At 39.5% G+C, this 16,279-nt stretch overlaps 2 protein-coding genes and 2 non-coding genes across 4 annotated transcripts in view; all 4 read right to left on the bottom strand.

Annotated features, from left to right (window-relative positions):
• Positions 1–2,699, bottom strand: part of cpne7 (copine VII) — a 40,006-nt gene extending 37,307 nt beyond the window's left edge. The window contains exons 1-2 of the mRNA XM_034679422.1: positions 2,257–2,699; positions 597–915 (exon numbers count right to left, since the gene is read on the bottom strand). Of these exons, the coding sequence (XP_034535313.1) occupies positions 597–770 (174 nt within the window). The 5' untranslated portion in view covers positions 771–915; positions 2,257–2,699. The remainder of the gene's footprint in view (positions 1–596; positions 916–2,256) is intronic.
• Positions 2,700–8,850: 6,151 nt separating this feature from the next.
• Positions 8,851–13,775, bottom strand: rpl13 (ribosomal protein L13). The gene is made up of 6 exons (XM_034680540.1): positions 13,647–13,775; positions 13,066–13,183; positions 11,737–11,878; positions 10,241–10,414; positions 9,477–9,533; positions 8,851–9,057 (listed from the first exon to the last, which is right to left on the bottom strand). Exons 2-6 carry the CDS (start codon positions 13,167–13,169, stop codon positions 8,899–8,901), a joined length of 636 nt encoding a protein of 211 aa, XP_034536431.1. The 5' UTR covers positions 13,170–13,183; positions 13,647–13,775; the 3' UTR covers positions 8,851–8,898.
• LOC117811020 lies at positions 9,211–9,290 on the bottom strand. The gene has a single exon (XR_004630912.1). It is a non-coding gene; the product is annotated as a small nucleolar RNA MBII-202 (small nucleolar RNA).
• Positions 10,506–10,586, bottom strand: LOC117811021. Its single transcript, XR_004630913.1, has one exon. It is a non-coding gene; the product is annotated as a small nucleolar RNA MBII-202 (small nucleolar RNA).
• Positions 13,776–16,279: the final 2,504 nt, after the last annotated feature.

Genomic DNA, 16,279 nt, shown 5'->3' with positions numbered 1-16,279 from the left:
AGATCATCTTGGGACCCATCCAAGAAAGTAAACATTTACAGCTGGAACCAAAATCTACACACTTCATTTTAGCAGCCGGGTGTTTGTCCAAGCTTGAAGACCGCCAGAGTTAAATACAGCAAAACAATGAAAATCATTCTAAGCAGACATTAAAAGGTGTCAGACAGCTGTGCTTTTATATGCTTTGATATGGCTGATCTTTTGCTCACACAAGTGGGACCAATGTAGAATACCTCAAACTTAAAAAAAACTGCTTCACTTTAGAACCTTTGCTTTTCCAAGGTTGTTATAATGTACTATGAGGGGAAGATTGAACAAGTGTAGATTCTCTATGGCCTTGCTGGGCAACCATTCACAAAACATGTGCTCAGATAACCTCAAGATGCCTTCATTTGAATAATTTTAACTCCTACATATGTGTAATTGTGTAATTGGAGGTACAATGCTGTACACATTGAATAATGTGGCTAATGACTCAGAGAGATAAATAAAAGATGGTGAATTAATTTTTAAATCTTAACACTGCTGCCCACAGAATTGGTCCCAATAGGTCCAACTAGCATTTGTCAGATTGAAGAAAAAGAGAGGAGGCTCACCTCTGTCCACTGCCCATTGGTCTGTACCATGAGTATGACACAAGGGTCTGACTTATTCAGCGTGTCTCGGTCCAGCAGAGCTTTGCAGGACACCCGCAGCTCCACTTTGGAGACGCAGGTAGCCGGGCCGCTGAGGCTGGTCGCAGGGGAGGTGGCCTCTTGAACGTCATTCATCCTGGCTCAGGGCAAGAGGAGCTGCCAACCGGCGGAGCAGAGCGGTGCGAGGATGTTGGTGGTAGCTCCGAGGGGATGGGTAAATTTAGTGGTGGGCTGAGGGAGCTCAGTAAAGATGTGGCACGCTCACAGGAGGCTCTTTTGACTTGATGACACAAAAAAAAGAAGAGAGATTCCTGTTGAGTCCCAGGGGAGTGAAGCAAACTCAAGCTGTTACCACAGCTAGTCAGACTTATCCCCTGGCGAGGAGGATCATCTCACCTCAGTAATGATGAGAGACACGAGATGATGGGGGGTCTGTGCTTTTAGAAGTGTAGAACAGACAACTAAAATGATTTAATAGAGACGGTCAAATCTGGTGTTACATCTTTGCAAATGCTCTTGATTCTACAAGGAGAAAAGGAGGGAGTAATTTAGACTTTCAGCTGACTCTACACCCACAGCTTGATCCGTAAGGCAACTGGACTGGTAGAAATTCTTGAATCTTTTTTCTTTTTTTCAAGAATGTCTACCAGGATCAAGCTTTGGATTACCATGACCTGGATGACTGAGAACCTTTACAGACAGCTGACTCTACAGGTACACTAACATGGACATGACTGTCATTTTCCCAACAGTGATGTCCTAACCCTGTGTCCAGTCCTAAAATTGTGTAGAAAATTGTTCAATTTGGGGTGAATAGTATTTTCTCTCTTCTTGACAGTAGATAAACAAATGAAAGTGGCCAGTTCGGTAATCCGGCAGAAACAGGGCAAAGTGTCTTTTTAAGATCAGATGAGAGCATAAGACTCAGAAAATGACTTTGATTTGTTTAAGCTGTGAAGAGCATCCACCCTGCTGAAGTGTCCTTTAGCAAAGGGTTTCTGAGCCCCCTTAAGTGTTTTAAAGGGGAAGTAAGTATGAAGGCGGTTGGGTGGAGAGTGGGTGGTGTGTTGAATTTCTCTCCTAGCTTCATGTTTGAACTCTAAGTGTCGCATTCTTAAGAGACACATGAATAAGCACGCTTGGCTTTCAGCACCGCGGACAGCGGACAGCGCCCGCGGTTTGTACTCCAGCTGCGGGTCTGGAGACCAGCTGTGACCCAAAAGCATCAATCTCACATGGAACCAGCTCGGTGCTCTAAAATACATTTACACTCAGAGGCTGTGATACACGAGCCATGTAAAAGTTGTACAGTAAAAAAAAAAAAAAAAAAAAAAATCAGAAGGTAGCGAAGCAACACGTCCGCGAAAGAGCGAAAAGCTGCAGATTTCATACTTCTAATGAAAAAAGCGAAACAGGAAATGTCTCTAAATCTTTTGTTAATTATTCAGCAACATAAATAAAATCTGAAATCTGCCATCATATTTAGAAATTACACGACAGATAAAGCTACTTTGACAACACCGCTTGTCATTGACAATCTGCGCTGAATCCTCATCAAAAACAATAAAACAGAAACTCCACTGACGGCCAAGTTTAAAAAAAACAGAAACTCACTTCCTACCTGTGGTTGTTCCTTACTCTCAAACACACTTGTTTAATCCTCTCCCATAATAACACACTGCTTGATTCTCTCTTTTTTTTCCTCCACAGAAACTCATTGGTTAGGCTGCTGAAGAGGGAGTAGGCTCGGCGTGGAGAAATGGGGAGTGGAGAGAGTCCAGCTGCTGATGTAAGGATGGAGGGGAGGTTTTAACTGGGACTCGATTATTGAGAGTTCGACTCAAAAATCGAGTCTGGAGAACAAACAATGCCAGACTATTGACATGTGGCATCAAGGCAGCTTTCGATATTCAAGTCCGGGTTGAGCTCGCATCAATTAAAAAAAAAAAAAGGGAAAACTTAAAACAAAATTTAAAAAGCGCGCAGAATATCCTCAAATCTTAGACATGTCTTTTACTGTAGATTTCATATACCTTGTTCTGCAGGTAATCTCTCTGTATCAATAATTTTCTGCAGGCTCAGTGAGGGTTATATGATATAACATATTTAGACCGATATCCATCAGAATCTGACTTTGGCTGATATCCAGTATGTCGATATCACCCAACTTCATGTCTGATTAGCGATGACGATATGGATTTTTGCACACATGTCTTACCAATAAGTGCAGAGACATTCAAGTCTTTACAGGTGCTCACTTGATATATCATTCTCCCTACGCTGATCATTATGACCCTTGTCAGATAATGATTTTCTAAAATATTTAACCTTCACCCTGCAAAATTTACACAAAAGAAAAGTACTTACATCTAAGTCACATGTAAAATGTGCAATTATTATTCTAAGTGTCACTTCCTGGTTCCAACTGCATCTGTAAAATGATCTCGTGTTGCATCACCATATTAGGGTGTCTGTCTCATAGGTGGTAATGTTCATTAGGGCCCATAAGGATACTTGAATTTAGAGGGTTTATCATCAGATACCATTAACGTTCCTATATCCCAAAGTTACATGTCATACTGTTATGATCTTTTCTGATAATAATGGCTGTATTTACATATTACATTAATTATCCTACTTCTACTTCAGCAGCACATTTTAAACTCTGACCTCTGATCAGATAGAGAGCACTTTCCTTTATTTTTACAGGACCTTCTGTTCAACAGTAAGATCACAATCTAAAATGAGATGCATGAGATGCATGAGCACCAATGCACATGTGAACATAAAAGGTGAAATCAGATACTTGGATGATAATCATCTCCATAGTTTGCTAATTTGCATTTAGAGAATATGGCGACACATGGCATGTGTCAAGGGCTTGTGGCTGGCTTTGTCTGTCCTCATTAGAAAAACATATAGGACACATGTGAGAGAGGGACATAAAAGGACAGATCTTCCAGCAGCAGCCCATGGGAACCAGAGCTCCATGTGGGAGCTCCAGACAGCTAAGATCAAGACTCTCTGCTCTCTGAATGTAATTAAAAACACACATACATGTACACTGTATACACACATACACTATAGCCTAATGTCACCCACATTAGAATGATCATGAGCTGATTCATTGTGTAGGTTTTCCAATCATTCGACAGCAATGCATGTTATGTAAGGTATTGTTTAAACACGTTCCTGCTTGGATCTTTTCACAGCCCGCCCACCAATGTATTATTTTCATGAATGTATTTCCAGACATTGCATAACATTTATAGATTTTAGATTGCCCTGACAAAACAGCAGCTCTTTGCAGAATAAATACAATTGAAGGCCATGAAAGACAATGCAGCTAACAGCATAGACAAATTAACTTTGGGAAATTTGGGTCCATCAAAACGCACGTTAAATCAGAAAATAAAAGCTTGGGTTTGACTGTTTAAAAGCAGCGTGTGGGGTGAGCTGTTAGTTCCAGAGCACTCTTTTACAATAGAAACTTATAGGGTTCTTTTGACATTATGTTCCTGAAGGCTTTTGAAATATCAGGACTGTGAAGTGTCCTCCAGACAGAAAGGACATTTTTCCATTAAAGCGTTGCAGCAAGACAACTTCGACTTTGATTTCAAGAGGACATAGCTGAGTCTTTGAGAGTCCAGACCCTCCAGAGCTTTCAGCAGGTTATATGATGTGTGCTGGAAACAGGCATGTTATATTATTCTCACAAAATGAAAAATAAAAAGAACCTGCTTCTCTGTTTTTGTAATTATCTGCCTTGTCGAGCTCAGCAGCAAAATTGTCCCTTGTAGGAGAGCTCCTTTAAACTTTCCCTGCCTAGAAGTGCACACGCTGGTTCCAACATGGACTCTGGCTGAGTTTGACAATACCGCAAGTCAGTTCTTTCACGCAGCTTTCACCCCCACTGCCTCTTATTCCTCCTAGATTCAGAGATGGTCTGCTTTGGGCCTCACACCTGAGCCCTATTATGCCTCAGCTTGGAACAACAGCCATCTGCCACTGCTGCTGCTGAGTCCGCTCAACACCTCACAGGACGTTCCCTGCTTTTACACATGGTTTATCTATCTACACAGACAGCCCCCCCCCCCTCCCCCTCCCCTTACACTCACATTTACTGCCTACCTTGGTGATGCTGACCACATTGTATGGATGTACAAAAATAACCCTAAGAACAAGATCTCTTACATTGGTCTGATGCTCTTACATTTTCAGTTAAACATGCTCCAGCGTGTTTGTGTAATATCATCCACGGTGTTCCACCAGCAGCTCCCAGGAGAAGCGGTATTTTTGAACGTAGGTAGGTTTTCTTTATGCACATCATTGATTCTTTAGTCTTTCCTACTGCTGTTGGTAGCCTTATCACCTCTATTAATGGTAATCAATCACCCTGCTTGTGTTTCAGCTCTACTTTAAAGCCAACTGAAGAGAAATGTTAGCTCTGCATCTCCTCTTCCATCACTACATTTGCCATACTGACCTACTTTTACTGTCAATCACGTCAGCTCTCTGTTACATCTAAAACATGATACACACACAGTACACCGCAAGGGTGAAGAGGACACTGTCAAATCGGTGCAAACAATAAAACTGCTTACTTTAGCTAGACAGGGGTAATAGTCCCTGCTGGTGGTCGAAAACCTCAGGTGGAAGATCAGGAAAGCAACTGTGAAAAACAAGTTTTTACACTGAGCAGAAATGTCAAATGTTATCTGAATTATCAGATCAACCTTTACAGACTGGGATGAAAACAGCAGGGGTGTGTCCGGAGGGTGGCCCGGCGTGGTGTGTGCCTCTGAAATTGAATAAACCACCAAAGATGCTATCCCGTTATCATGAATATGATAAACTCTTTGTGCAATATGAGAGCAGAGCTTTGTTTAAATAGACTGTTGGATATGGGAGCCTTGAGTATGGAAATGCCTGATGAAGTGCCTTTAATTAAACAGAAACGTTTGTGTTGTGTTTGTAGTGTTACATGAGTACAATGCATTTTTAATATAGTAGGTGCATATACATGCTGACGATAAATAAGCAACTGACACTACCACCCAAGGGAGATTAATAAAACACCTGTACAACATTCAGGAGAATGTGCAGAACTTGAAGAACTTGCTCCAGACATCTCAAGAAGCTGGTTTTTTTGTCATCAACCTGTGGAAGCACATAAATCAAGAAAAAGAATATCAAGGTTTCAAGATTTAAGATTTAAGATTCAAGATTCAAGAAAGCTTTATTGCCAAGGGAGCTCACACACACAAGGAATTTGACGTGGTGAATGGAACACTGGTACTTAACAAGACAGTAAGGACAATAAATATATAAACCTAAACACAAATCAAAAAGTTCTAAATAAAAGTAAAAATACTATCTGTACAAAGAAAGTTAAAGAAGTACTTTTAAGGACATGGAATAAGTTAACTTAGCCTAAGCCAGAGTGCAGATGTAGTAGATGAATATAATAATAAAATATTTTATGGGATAAATTACAATATTGCACATGGTTATGAGGTATTGCACCGGAAATCAAAGTATTGCACATGTATGTGATCAGTCACAGGAGTCTTTGGTGGTTTACAGTTTGATTGTTCATGAACAATCAAGGTTTAAGTTAGATTTGGAGTGTTGCCTTGAAGTATGAAAGCTTACAGCTCTTGTGAGGGGCTTTGTGTTAAGTTTGGCGCCCCCTTTGGACAAGGCAGTACGTCTTACATCACACTGATTTTGTCCTGTTCATGTGTAAGTTGAGATCTCTGACAAGTAATCTCAATCTGCTTTCTTTAAACGGTGAAATGCATCATTGACTGTGAATATCTGCTTGATGAAGAAGTAGAAAAGCCTTTTCCTCAGTGTGCTGTACATTGTCTCGCCTGACACCTACCCCCTCACAGTGTTTACAGGCATTAAAAATGACTGTATAGAAACTGTCAGTCTTGTCGTTGATGTTCTTTTTTGACTGTTAACTTCAGTCCATTTCACAATCAGGGGCTTCAATGTAACAAACTCTTCTTCCTTATTTGCATCATGATTGGTGGGTGCATTCATCATTTATAACAACCTGTAAGTAACTAATGTACAAGCAGTTGAAGTAACCATGGCTGATGGTGAATAATTGCTATTCTGTCACCAGCAGTGTCTGAATCCACTCTTCATTTATGCCACCTCTGCATGAATTAGTGCTCTACTTGGAGCATGAAACTGCAGGGCAGAGGTTTTTTCTGGCTGTTATAAACCTCTCCAAAAAAGACATGTACACTATTAAAACCATTAATATTGACTGATTCATCTTTCAAGAGTCCTTTAGTTTATAAAACACAAAATAGAGACATTCTCCTGTTTTGGATTCATAGGACACACTTTTTTTTATATTTACGTTGATACATCAAAAAGAGGGAAGGATACATTCCCTTAAACTTAAAGGGCTCCTACCAGAGACATGTTGGCTGTTTCGGCATGTTAAAAGACTAGATTAATTTCCTGTCAATAAAATGATAAATCGATTTACTCATCGTCTCAGCTCTGGGTCGATCTCTGATAAATACATTGACCTAATCGGCATAATGCCCACCTTCTCCTGTTATTGCCTTTCGCAGCTAAACAATCAAGGTACTTGCATCACAAGTGATATTGATTGATGTATTATTCAGTTGTTTCAATGAAGCTTAACATGGGACAATAAAATTCACATCCCTGCTGAATAATATACCAAGAAAGTGGTTTTATATTTGGTTTAGACACTGAAAGCAGACTTCTTTCTGGACTTCAGTAAGAGGGAACACTTCCTTTAATCTTTGCATCCTGTTGACTGTGTATGTTAATTATTAGGTGATTGTGAAGCATCCAATCTTAAGTAAAATAGCCCTGTCCATTTGAGTTCACATTTCAGCCATATCAATCACCTCTGGACCAAAATGACTTGACGGTCCACTCACCTCCATTAACTGAATTATTTATCTGCGTTCAGACGGTGGGAACACTGAGACACCTAAGGAGACACAGACAAGGACATTTTAATCTCACCTCATCCTGACTCCTTCAGTTTGGTTGTGCCTGAGAAAAGAGGTGAACATTCAACTCCAAAAGGTGATCCGTCTCTTTTGAGGTTTTCCCTACACGTGTAACTTTTTAAATACAAAACCAAACATGGGCAATTCTTAAGAAATATTCAGACTCTCAGTTGTCATAGCAATGTTTTCCATATTAGCAGTCTGTTTTGGTTCATGTCTGGCAGCATATAACCTTCTGAATGGAAATTGAAATTTTAACCTTGCTTCCCCCCCAAAGTAAAGAATAAAGTGTCCCACTTGGATAAGATGTTCCTCTTTCTCCCACCCCTTCAAAACCTTGTTACTGCCCCTGGGGTTGTCATTGACCTCCACTTCTGTTACCTGATCGTTAAAATGTTTAAGATGACGTGCAGGTCGTCATTAATCGCAAGAAAAAAAGACTTGTGGTTGAGAGATTGACTTTATTAGACTATTTTTAGCAAATTTAACCTGTTCGAATTAACACACCACTGTCTGTCATATGTTTCCTTCTTCTGATAAGTGACTCACATAATTTATCTGGTAATGAAATGTTAAATTTGACTCAAATTAGACTCTCATGTCTGGTTAAAAACATGCTTTGGAAAAAAATACGTTGTTTTGTTCACATTTCTCAAGTACTGTAAACAAAGACGTCTCTTGCAGGCGGTTTGTCTGCTAATGAAAACACTTTGTGGCTCTGGTGCCACCTACTGCTGACTTTATGTGCCCAATTCATCAGGTTCCATTACAGAGTGGACAGTTCAGCCTGATGTCCTTAAATTAAACTGTTTGAAACAATCAGTCTTTATACCAGCATTGGCATTTCAGTCCAACTCAGAGCTCTGGAAAACTAAACTTAAGTCATAAACCCTTAAGAAAAATACTTACCTTTGCAGTGTGCAGGTTTTTCTTTCCACAGGGTGAAGGCACGAGTACCTGTCTGAATACTAACTTCCAAAATTAAAAAAAAAACCCTGTTCCAAATACTGACTGTTCTGTATTCTGTGTGACCATGGTCATATGTAGGAGCCAATATCTGGACCCTACTTTTAACACATCTGTCAGTGTTCATACCTTCAGAGTGACCCAGTTAGTTCTGTTCTCATCTAATGCACCAAGTCCCCTAATCTGACTGGATAGTCAACACGACAGAAGTTCACAATCATGACATATTCACGTTGATCTTTTTAAACACTTTATTTTCCAAAGGTCCGTATTGACTATTTTCACTACTTCTTCTTCTCCACGTCCTGCTCGGCAGCCTCCTTTGCTCTCTTGGCACGGATGCCGAAAAGACGAGCATTGGCGCGAGCCATACGCAAGCTTGCGAAGGCCTTGAAGTTCTTTTCATCCTCAGAGATGACCCTGGCCTTCTCCTTCTTGTGCGCCTAGAAAAGAAAAGACGATTGTCAAGAAAAAAATTGTCTTTCTTCCATCGATTCAGAATTTCTATGCTGTATGACCAAAACCCAGCTGACAAAACTTTAGAGTATCAAACTATCAAAGACTTCAACATTTCAGGACAAACTCTGATACGTTTCAGTGATTTTAAAAGCAATCATCAGAAAAAGGGTTCGAAGTTTCATCAAAGAAGTGCAGCGATTCCGGAGATTTGTCATCATCTGACTGCTTTTAAAAGGATCTCTAAAGTGTTAACTTATCACTGTGACGTGACAGCCTTTAAGAGATCAAACACTCACAATCTAGTCAGTTTAAAGTTCACCGTCAAATTCATTACCTACTACCCTGATGTCAGAGTAAGGTATACATTGGTATTTATGGGAGTGTTGAAGAACTTGCTACTTACAGTTTTGATGGGCATGACTGGACCGGGGAGCTGAGTGGCCATCTTGAGTTCCTCCTCCTGAAAGGATTAAAAATAGTTGATTATTCAAAACAAGTCCGTGTGTGTGGGTGAAGTTAATATGGCAGAGAACATAAAGCCATTACACGAATGTGTCTCCTGCAAAGTCACTCAAACAGATAGAAAACTGCAGATTGAAGATCCAGGGTTCGAGATTCACTTGAGAACTGATTGTATGACAGGTGTGATATTAAACCTTCATGAGTTCTGACTCATTCATGGTCGGTGCAAGGATGAGGGGGCAGACTTATGTGCCCCCATTGTTGCTCTGACTGATATTACTGGGCTGTATTGGGCAAAGTTTCGAGACTAGGACACAAACAAAGTACACGATTGCATTTAAGAGCTCCCGGAAATAAATCAATTTGTTCCCCTGTATTAGAATATGCACGCTTTCAATTCTTATGCAAGCCTGTGTTCACAGTTATAATACACTTTTATTAAAGCTGCAGATTTCATTCTCAAGATGAAGATAACTAAAACACCTCAGGGCTCTAAAAATTGTACTTCCAAAATATTCAATATTTAATGCCAACTCTGGAGGTGACTCACTCCTACAATCCCTGTCTTTGTTGAACACTTTCACACTTCTTTTTTTAGGAAATGAGCCACACAATTCAAACAGGAAGCAGGTTATTAACAACTACTACTACAGTCTGTCACAGGCATATTACAATGTTCTGTTTTTAATCTTTCATGAGACTTACAGTGCTGTCTCCCTTCTTGGGAGCAGAAGCCTTCCTGGGGAACAGGATGAGCTTGGAGCGGTACTCCTTCAGGCGCTGCACATTAGCCTGAAGAGATTCTGTGGATCTGTTACGTCTGCGAGAGTCGACAGAGATGCCAATGGTGCGGGCTGTCTTTTTGTGGATGCCAGCGGCCTGCGGAGCAAAGCACAGCACGTTGAGAGTTAAACAAACACTTTAAGGATTTGGAAGTTTGAATTCATTACGAGACCATTTTTACTTCCAATATAAGTAACAAAGCAGTCATCAGAAAAGGGGTTCAAAGTATTCATCAAGAAAATACAGAGATTCCGGAGATTTATCATCATCTGACTGCGACAGCAAAACACACACTGGCCTGTTTGCATAGATATAGCTTGTGCTAGTCTTTTCATGGGCCATAGCTCCACTCAAAACTGCAAGCTGAAAACATTTAGCTGCATTTTGCCCAAAACAAATAATCCTTCAAACATCTTTCTATAAAAAAATGAGTCAGTAAGTAGTTCCATAATGCATTTAAATGCATACTTAAGCAGACCACTTTATTCTTCTTAGTCAAAGTGCACTGATAAAATGTTTGGCATTTTGATGTCTACTTAAAAAAACAAGCATCACAAGGCGCTGTTTTCTTCCTGAATACCAACATAAAGTTAATCCTGTTTATGTTATGTCAGGAATAACTTTCTACATGTTACCTGAAAAATGTGTTTGCTGAATGTTTGACCAAATAGGTTGAATATGAATATACATCACCCTGACGGACAGATTATGCAGAGGTGACTGTGCAACTTTGGTCAGACAGTTTCCTCAGGTTGTTACTTGTATACATCCTGCATACTGGATTTGTGTTCCTTTCTAATGTGATAATCAACAGGTGTTCAATCTAAGGGCTCATAATAAAGCATTTGTAAGTGCAACACACTTTGAGCAGCATCAGGCTGAGATCTCGATGCTGTTCAAGCCTACTCCTTGTAAAGAAGAACAACAACATAGGTCGGCTTGTTCTGTGTTGATGCACATCAACAGTCACTTAGCCTTCCTCCCACAACAGGAAAAGTACATTGAAGGGAAGGCAACGTACACTTTGCCAAGAACTTCAAGTCTTTGAGCTGTGCGTGGTGTTCTATATTTATTTTGAGATGGTTTTTTTTGGTGGGATGCATGAATCACCACACAAAGGGTTGAGTCTGTTTTGCTTTCCATCAATAGTGGTTGTCAATAGTATTTCTGACATGGAGATCACCTTGCTAAATGCTGGGTTTACGTGTCTTAGTCATGCTGGCAAACAAATATCCCAACAAATCAACAAGCACCATCTATGTTCTTTTTTTTTTTGCTCTTCTCTTTCCAAGTCACTTTCTTCAATTCCTAGAAAAACTAAAACTGCATTTTTTTCTGGGACATAATTGAGAATGTTAAATTGCTGGCAGTTCCTGTACGTAGAACAACAATATCAACTTAAGATTATGAAGTATTACCTTCAGCTCCTCCAGGGTGAAGCCACGTCCGGCACGCAGCTTGGTGTGGTACCTGATGGTGGGACACCTAACCTGTGGCCTCAGTGGTCCGGCAACAGGGCGGGGCGCAACACGACGGGCCTTAGCCTGACGAGCCTTTCGCCTGAGGACAGAGATATTCATTTATTTAGATACAGATATTTATCTATATAGATAGAGATATTTAACACCATCTGAGATTAAGAAAAAAGGACATTTTTCAGAAACTATACTTGTCTGCTTGTGTTTAATATTACACTTCCACCGCATCCCTGCCTTACTGAAGACTCTTTAGTGCAGGTACTGTGGTGGGAAACAGCTACTAGATGCAAATCCTGTACCTCTAATCCATTACTTGTTCATCCTTCAATGTTCACAAATGTCCCTCTCTCAATACTACACACATTTCTGCAACATAATATCCTCTTACACCCTTTTTCTAATGATGCCAGTTCAAGGCAGGACTGTAACGTCCCTTAACATCTTGCATTCAATGTAAATGCCTTAGGAGGACCACTAGACCGTGACTACCCCAACATAATAACAGATTAGTCCTGGAGGCAAGATGAAATCCCAGTAAAGACACAAAGCTTGCAGCATGGAAAAGTGAGTGTGTGCCTATGTGAAGCTCCCACTATTAGTCGGCAATGTGCCAATCATGCTCCTGCAGCACAATATTAAAATCACACACTCGGTCATCAATATTGCACTGCTGTGAAATCAATGCCAGAAGTACAGCATGCTGACAGCAGAGCCTGGCTTTGGTGCTTTTGAAGGCTCAATAAATGCAGATAGAAATACACCACTAAAATGAAACCATGTTAACCTGACATTTAGATCAGCTTTGAATACATTTACGGTGCATCTAAATCTCATGATCAAAATCAGCACAGCACAAATACCACATAACAGACATTGTGTGCTCTTGTGCAATTTGCATAGATAATCTTGAACCAGACTATTTAGTAGTACGAGAAGCACCATTTTCTTATTTTATTTTCTGCACTTGACATCTTACGGTGGCAAAACCTAGCAGTGTCTTAATCTTCCTGAAGCCAATCACTTTAATTTTACACGTGTAATCCAAATTGAGGTAAACACAGATAGACTGTGCACATGTTCTGACTTTACATGTATTAAATCAATACAACTGTAGCGCACAGCTTACAATGGGACGGCTTACAATGGGACATGTATATATAGATGAATAACTAAGGATCCTTTTCTGCATTAGTGTTATTCATTCACAATGTGACTCAGATGTGTTAGCTGAGGTTAGCACCACTGGATGAGGCTATGAGGGGTTCTCACCTGCGGATCTTCCTGGCTGGCTGGTTGAACCAGGTGCGCACTCTCTTCTGCCAGTCCTTGTGGAAGTGAGGGTTCAGGATCATTCCATTCCGGCTGGGGGCCATGGCTGCCTACTTCCCTGAGGAGACAGCGTGGCACACGGGAGTTAGAAGGATGTCATGCCGGCGCCTTCTCTACAGAGCGAGGTGTGCAATGCTAAGCTAGCAGGCTGAATAGGTTGCTGGTTGTTTAGCCTGTCCACGTTGACGATTAATACAAACTATTATTACAAACCTTTGTGTTCGAGACATTAGTACAGTATCGTAAAATGTATCTATATGGTCGTATTAAACCACAGGAGCTATGCAGGTGAGTCTTATCACTGATGCTAACAGTCACGCACCAGCACTACATCACAGGGGACATCCTGACATTTATAATCTTTACAAGTTAACAACAAAGTCAATATTAACAATACACACATCTTTACAGAGGTGATAAAACACACTGTTTGGAACTGTAACTAAATATTACATATACGTGATAAAGACCAAGGATTACAGTAGATTATTTAAAAAACAGTGGAGGATAATTTCTCATACCTACGAGGGAGGAAAATGGCCGAAAGGAAAAAGGAAGTTGTGAAGCGCTGCATTGTGGGATATGAGTCCTCCAGCCAATGGTCGTCTTCTTCTACTTCTTCTTTGTATCTACGGCGGTTGGCAAACAGCATTAGCGCCACCTTCTGGACTGGAGTGTGGATCGAAAGCTCCCCCAAACCATGTAACAGAGAACTTGCATTAATGTACAAGAAGATGATTAGGGCCACTGAAAAAAAAATTAAGGTCTAATCATTTTATTTATTTATTTGACTGTTCTGTGAAAAAATCCGAATTCTGAGATTAAAGTCAGAATTCTGACTTTTTTCTCATAATAATAATAATAATAAAAATATATTGGACCTTAATTTCTTTTTTTTCTTTCAGTGCCCCTAATCCTCTTCCGTATTGTTTGTTTATTTGTTTTAATTTTGTACTGTAATTTTGCAACATGCTCAAAACCCCCCAAAAGTGAAGTTGTTTAATCACTCTTTCTTTCTTTCTTTTTTCATCTATTGCATTCATCTATTTTATTAATCACCAGTTTAGTTCTTATAACTAGAAACCTACATATCTTCAATCTACTCTCATTTTGTAGGAAATACACACAAAAAGCTGCAAAAAATACAAAGCTTCAGAAGTCTGTATTCATGTATTTATGCATCTATCTATCTATCTATCTATCTATCTATCTATCTATCTATCTATCTATCTATCTATCTATCTATCTATCTATCTATCTATCTATCTATCTATCTATCTATCTATCTATCTATCTATCAACTCTGCTCTTTATTAATGTTGGTAGCCATTATACACGCCTCCAATCATGGCTCACCCTACAGGCTCCCTTAATTCACACAGAGTTAGGAAGATATGCTTTTAGTTTCTCTGCTCCCAATACTTGAAATTTGCTACAGAAAAACTTTAAGCTGACAACAGTTATACCACGGAGACAATTCTGACTTTTAATTTCTGATCTTACTGATTTTAATTGTTTTTGCTTCAATAGTTAAATCCCTTACTGATTTTAGCGATTGTTTTCATGTATTGTATTGCCAAATGTGTGCCCTTATACTACTTAATTTATGAATTGCATATGCTATTACTTTTCTTCCCCATTGCAACACCCTATACTTCTTTAATTATTTATTCATAACTGCCTGTCTTTTTATCTATGTGCTCTATTGTTGTCCTTACCTCTGCACCATAGCAAATGAGAGCTCTCCCTCAGTGGGTTTTAAGAGGATTTAAATAAAATATATAATGATGATTTAGATGCTCATTGAAAATATTTTGCTGGATAATGTTTAGTGGATTTCTATGATGATCTAATTTTGTGTTCACAAGTTACTTTCAGTTTTCAATCACAATAACAGATGAAGTTTTTACACTGGCCACTAGGTGTAGACCCATCACCTTTTATCACCAGTCAGCTCAACTTCAGGCTGTGTGATTGCTGTGCAGTGAGGTTTTAAACTGACTGTATACATTCTTCAACAAATATAGTTTTTTCTTTTAGTTCTGACAGCACACATGGTCAGTTACGGCTTGATAGCATTTCAGGGTGTGGTTGGATGTATGTGGCTACAGTAGGAGACAATCACAACCTTTAAATGTTCTGTTCCCTTCTATCAACTTGAGCAAAGAGCAAAAAACAAAAACTCATATCACAACGGCAGCAGATTGTTCCCGCCTCTGAGCCTGGTTCTTTTTGAAATTTTAGTTTAGTCAAATGTTAAAATCCTCCACAGTAATGACCTGATAATGTTGTTGGGTTTTTAAAATGTAATTATTTATTGTATGTTTTGCTTTTGCTCTTTTTTCCAAGCATTTCTAAGTCTGCCTAACCGTCCATTATCATGCATCCAAAAAGCAGCAGCATAAAAAATACGTATGAACATCATATGGAAACAAAACTCCATGTGCAGTGAGCACTGAGGAGAGGGGAAGTGATCTTGGTGAATAAACAGATAAAATAAAAACACATTAACTCATAGTCTGTGGCTGGTTTATGATCACTTTATTGTGTTTGGGTCGGGCTGTTCTCTGTGATCACAAGAACAGGACTGTAAAAACATTCAAAGACAACTTCCAGTGTGTCTGGATCAGATTGAATAGCCTCACTTTGTTGTGACTGTAACATGATTCAGACAGATTTAATAACAAAAAAACAATGGCTTTTAGTCTTTAAATCCTTGATACTGCTGATCAATGACGGACCAAACTTAAGTCGTTGCCCCTTCATCTATCAGTGAAATTAAAAAAACAATACAGTCCAGAAGCAGATATTGTGAAATGTTACATCTGAACTTGAAGTGCCTGATGACTTATTACTTGAAAAAGTATAGGTCTATACCGATAATGTTGTATGATGGAGTAATCTAAAGGAGACTTTCACTGTTGTTGTCATTGACTCAGACCTTTAGTGACAGTATGTTATAAAGTCAAAGCTGGGAACACACGTTACATGCTCTTATTTTCCATATCAGCCTGGAAGTCCAGAATTTTGTTCAGTTGCTGATTCTTGAACACTGCTTCATTAATCATTGATCAACTAGTTGCTGCAATCTCTGCATATCTTCACCTGAGGGCAAAGGTCAAGGTGTGTGGAACAATATGATCAAATGAAAGCA

This window comes from Notolabrus celidotus, chromosome 3 (assembly GCF_009762535.1).
Source record: "Notolabrus celidotus isolate fNotCel1 chromosome 3, fNotCel1.pri, whole genome shotgun sequence".
NCBI lineage: Eukaryota > Metazoa > Chordata > Actinopteri > Labriformes > Labridae > Notolabrus > Notolabrus celidotus.
This window is presented reverse-complemented; position numbering and strand designations above follow the sequence as displayed.

Coding starts and splice junctions, on each gene's coding strand:
- rpl13 (XM_034680540.1), bottom strand. CDS start 13,169: ATGGCCCCCAGCCGGAATGGAATGATCCTGAACCCTCACTTCCACAAG. Junction 11,879..13,065: donor CCAGCCAGGAAGATCCGCAG/GTGAGAACCCCT, acceptor CTCTGTCCTCAG/GCGAAAGGCTCGTCAGGCTA. Junction 9,058..9,476: donor CAGTCATGCCCATCAAAACT/GTAAGTAGCAAG, acceptor TTTCTTTTCTAG/GCGCACAAGAAGGAGAAGGC.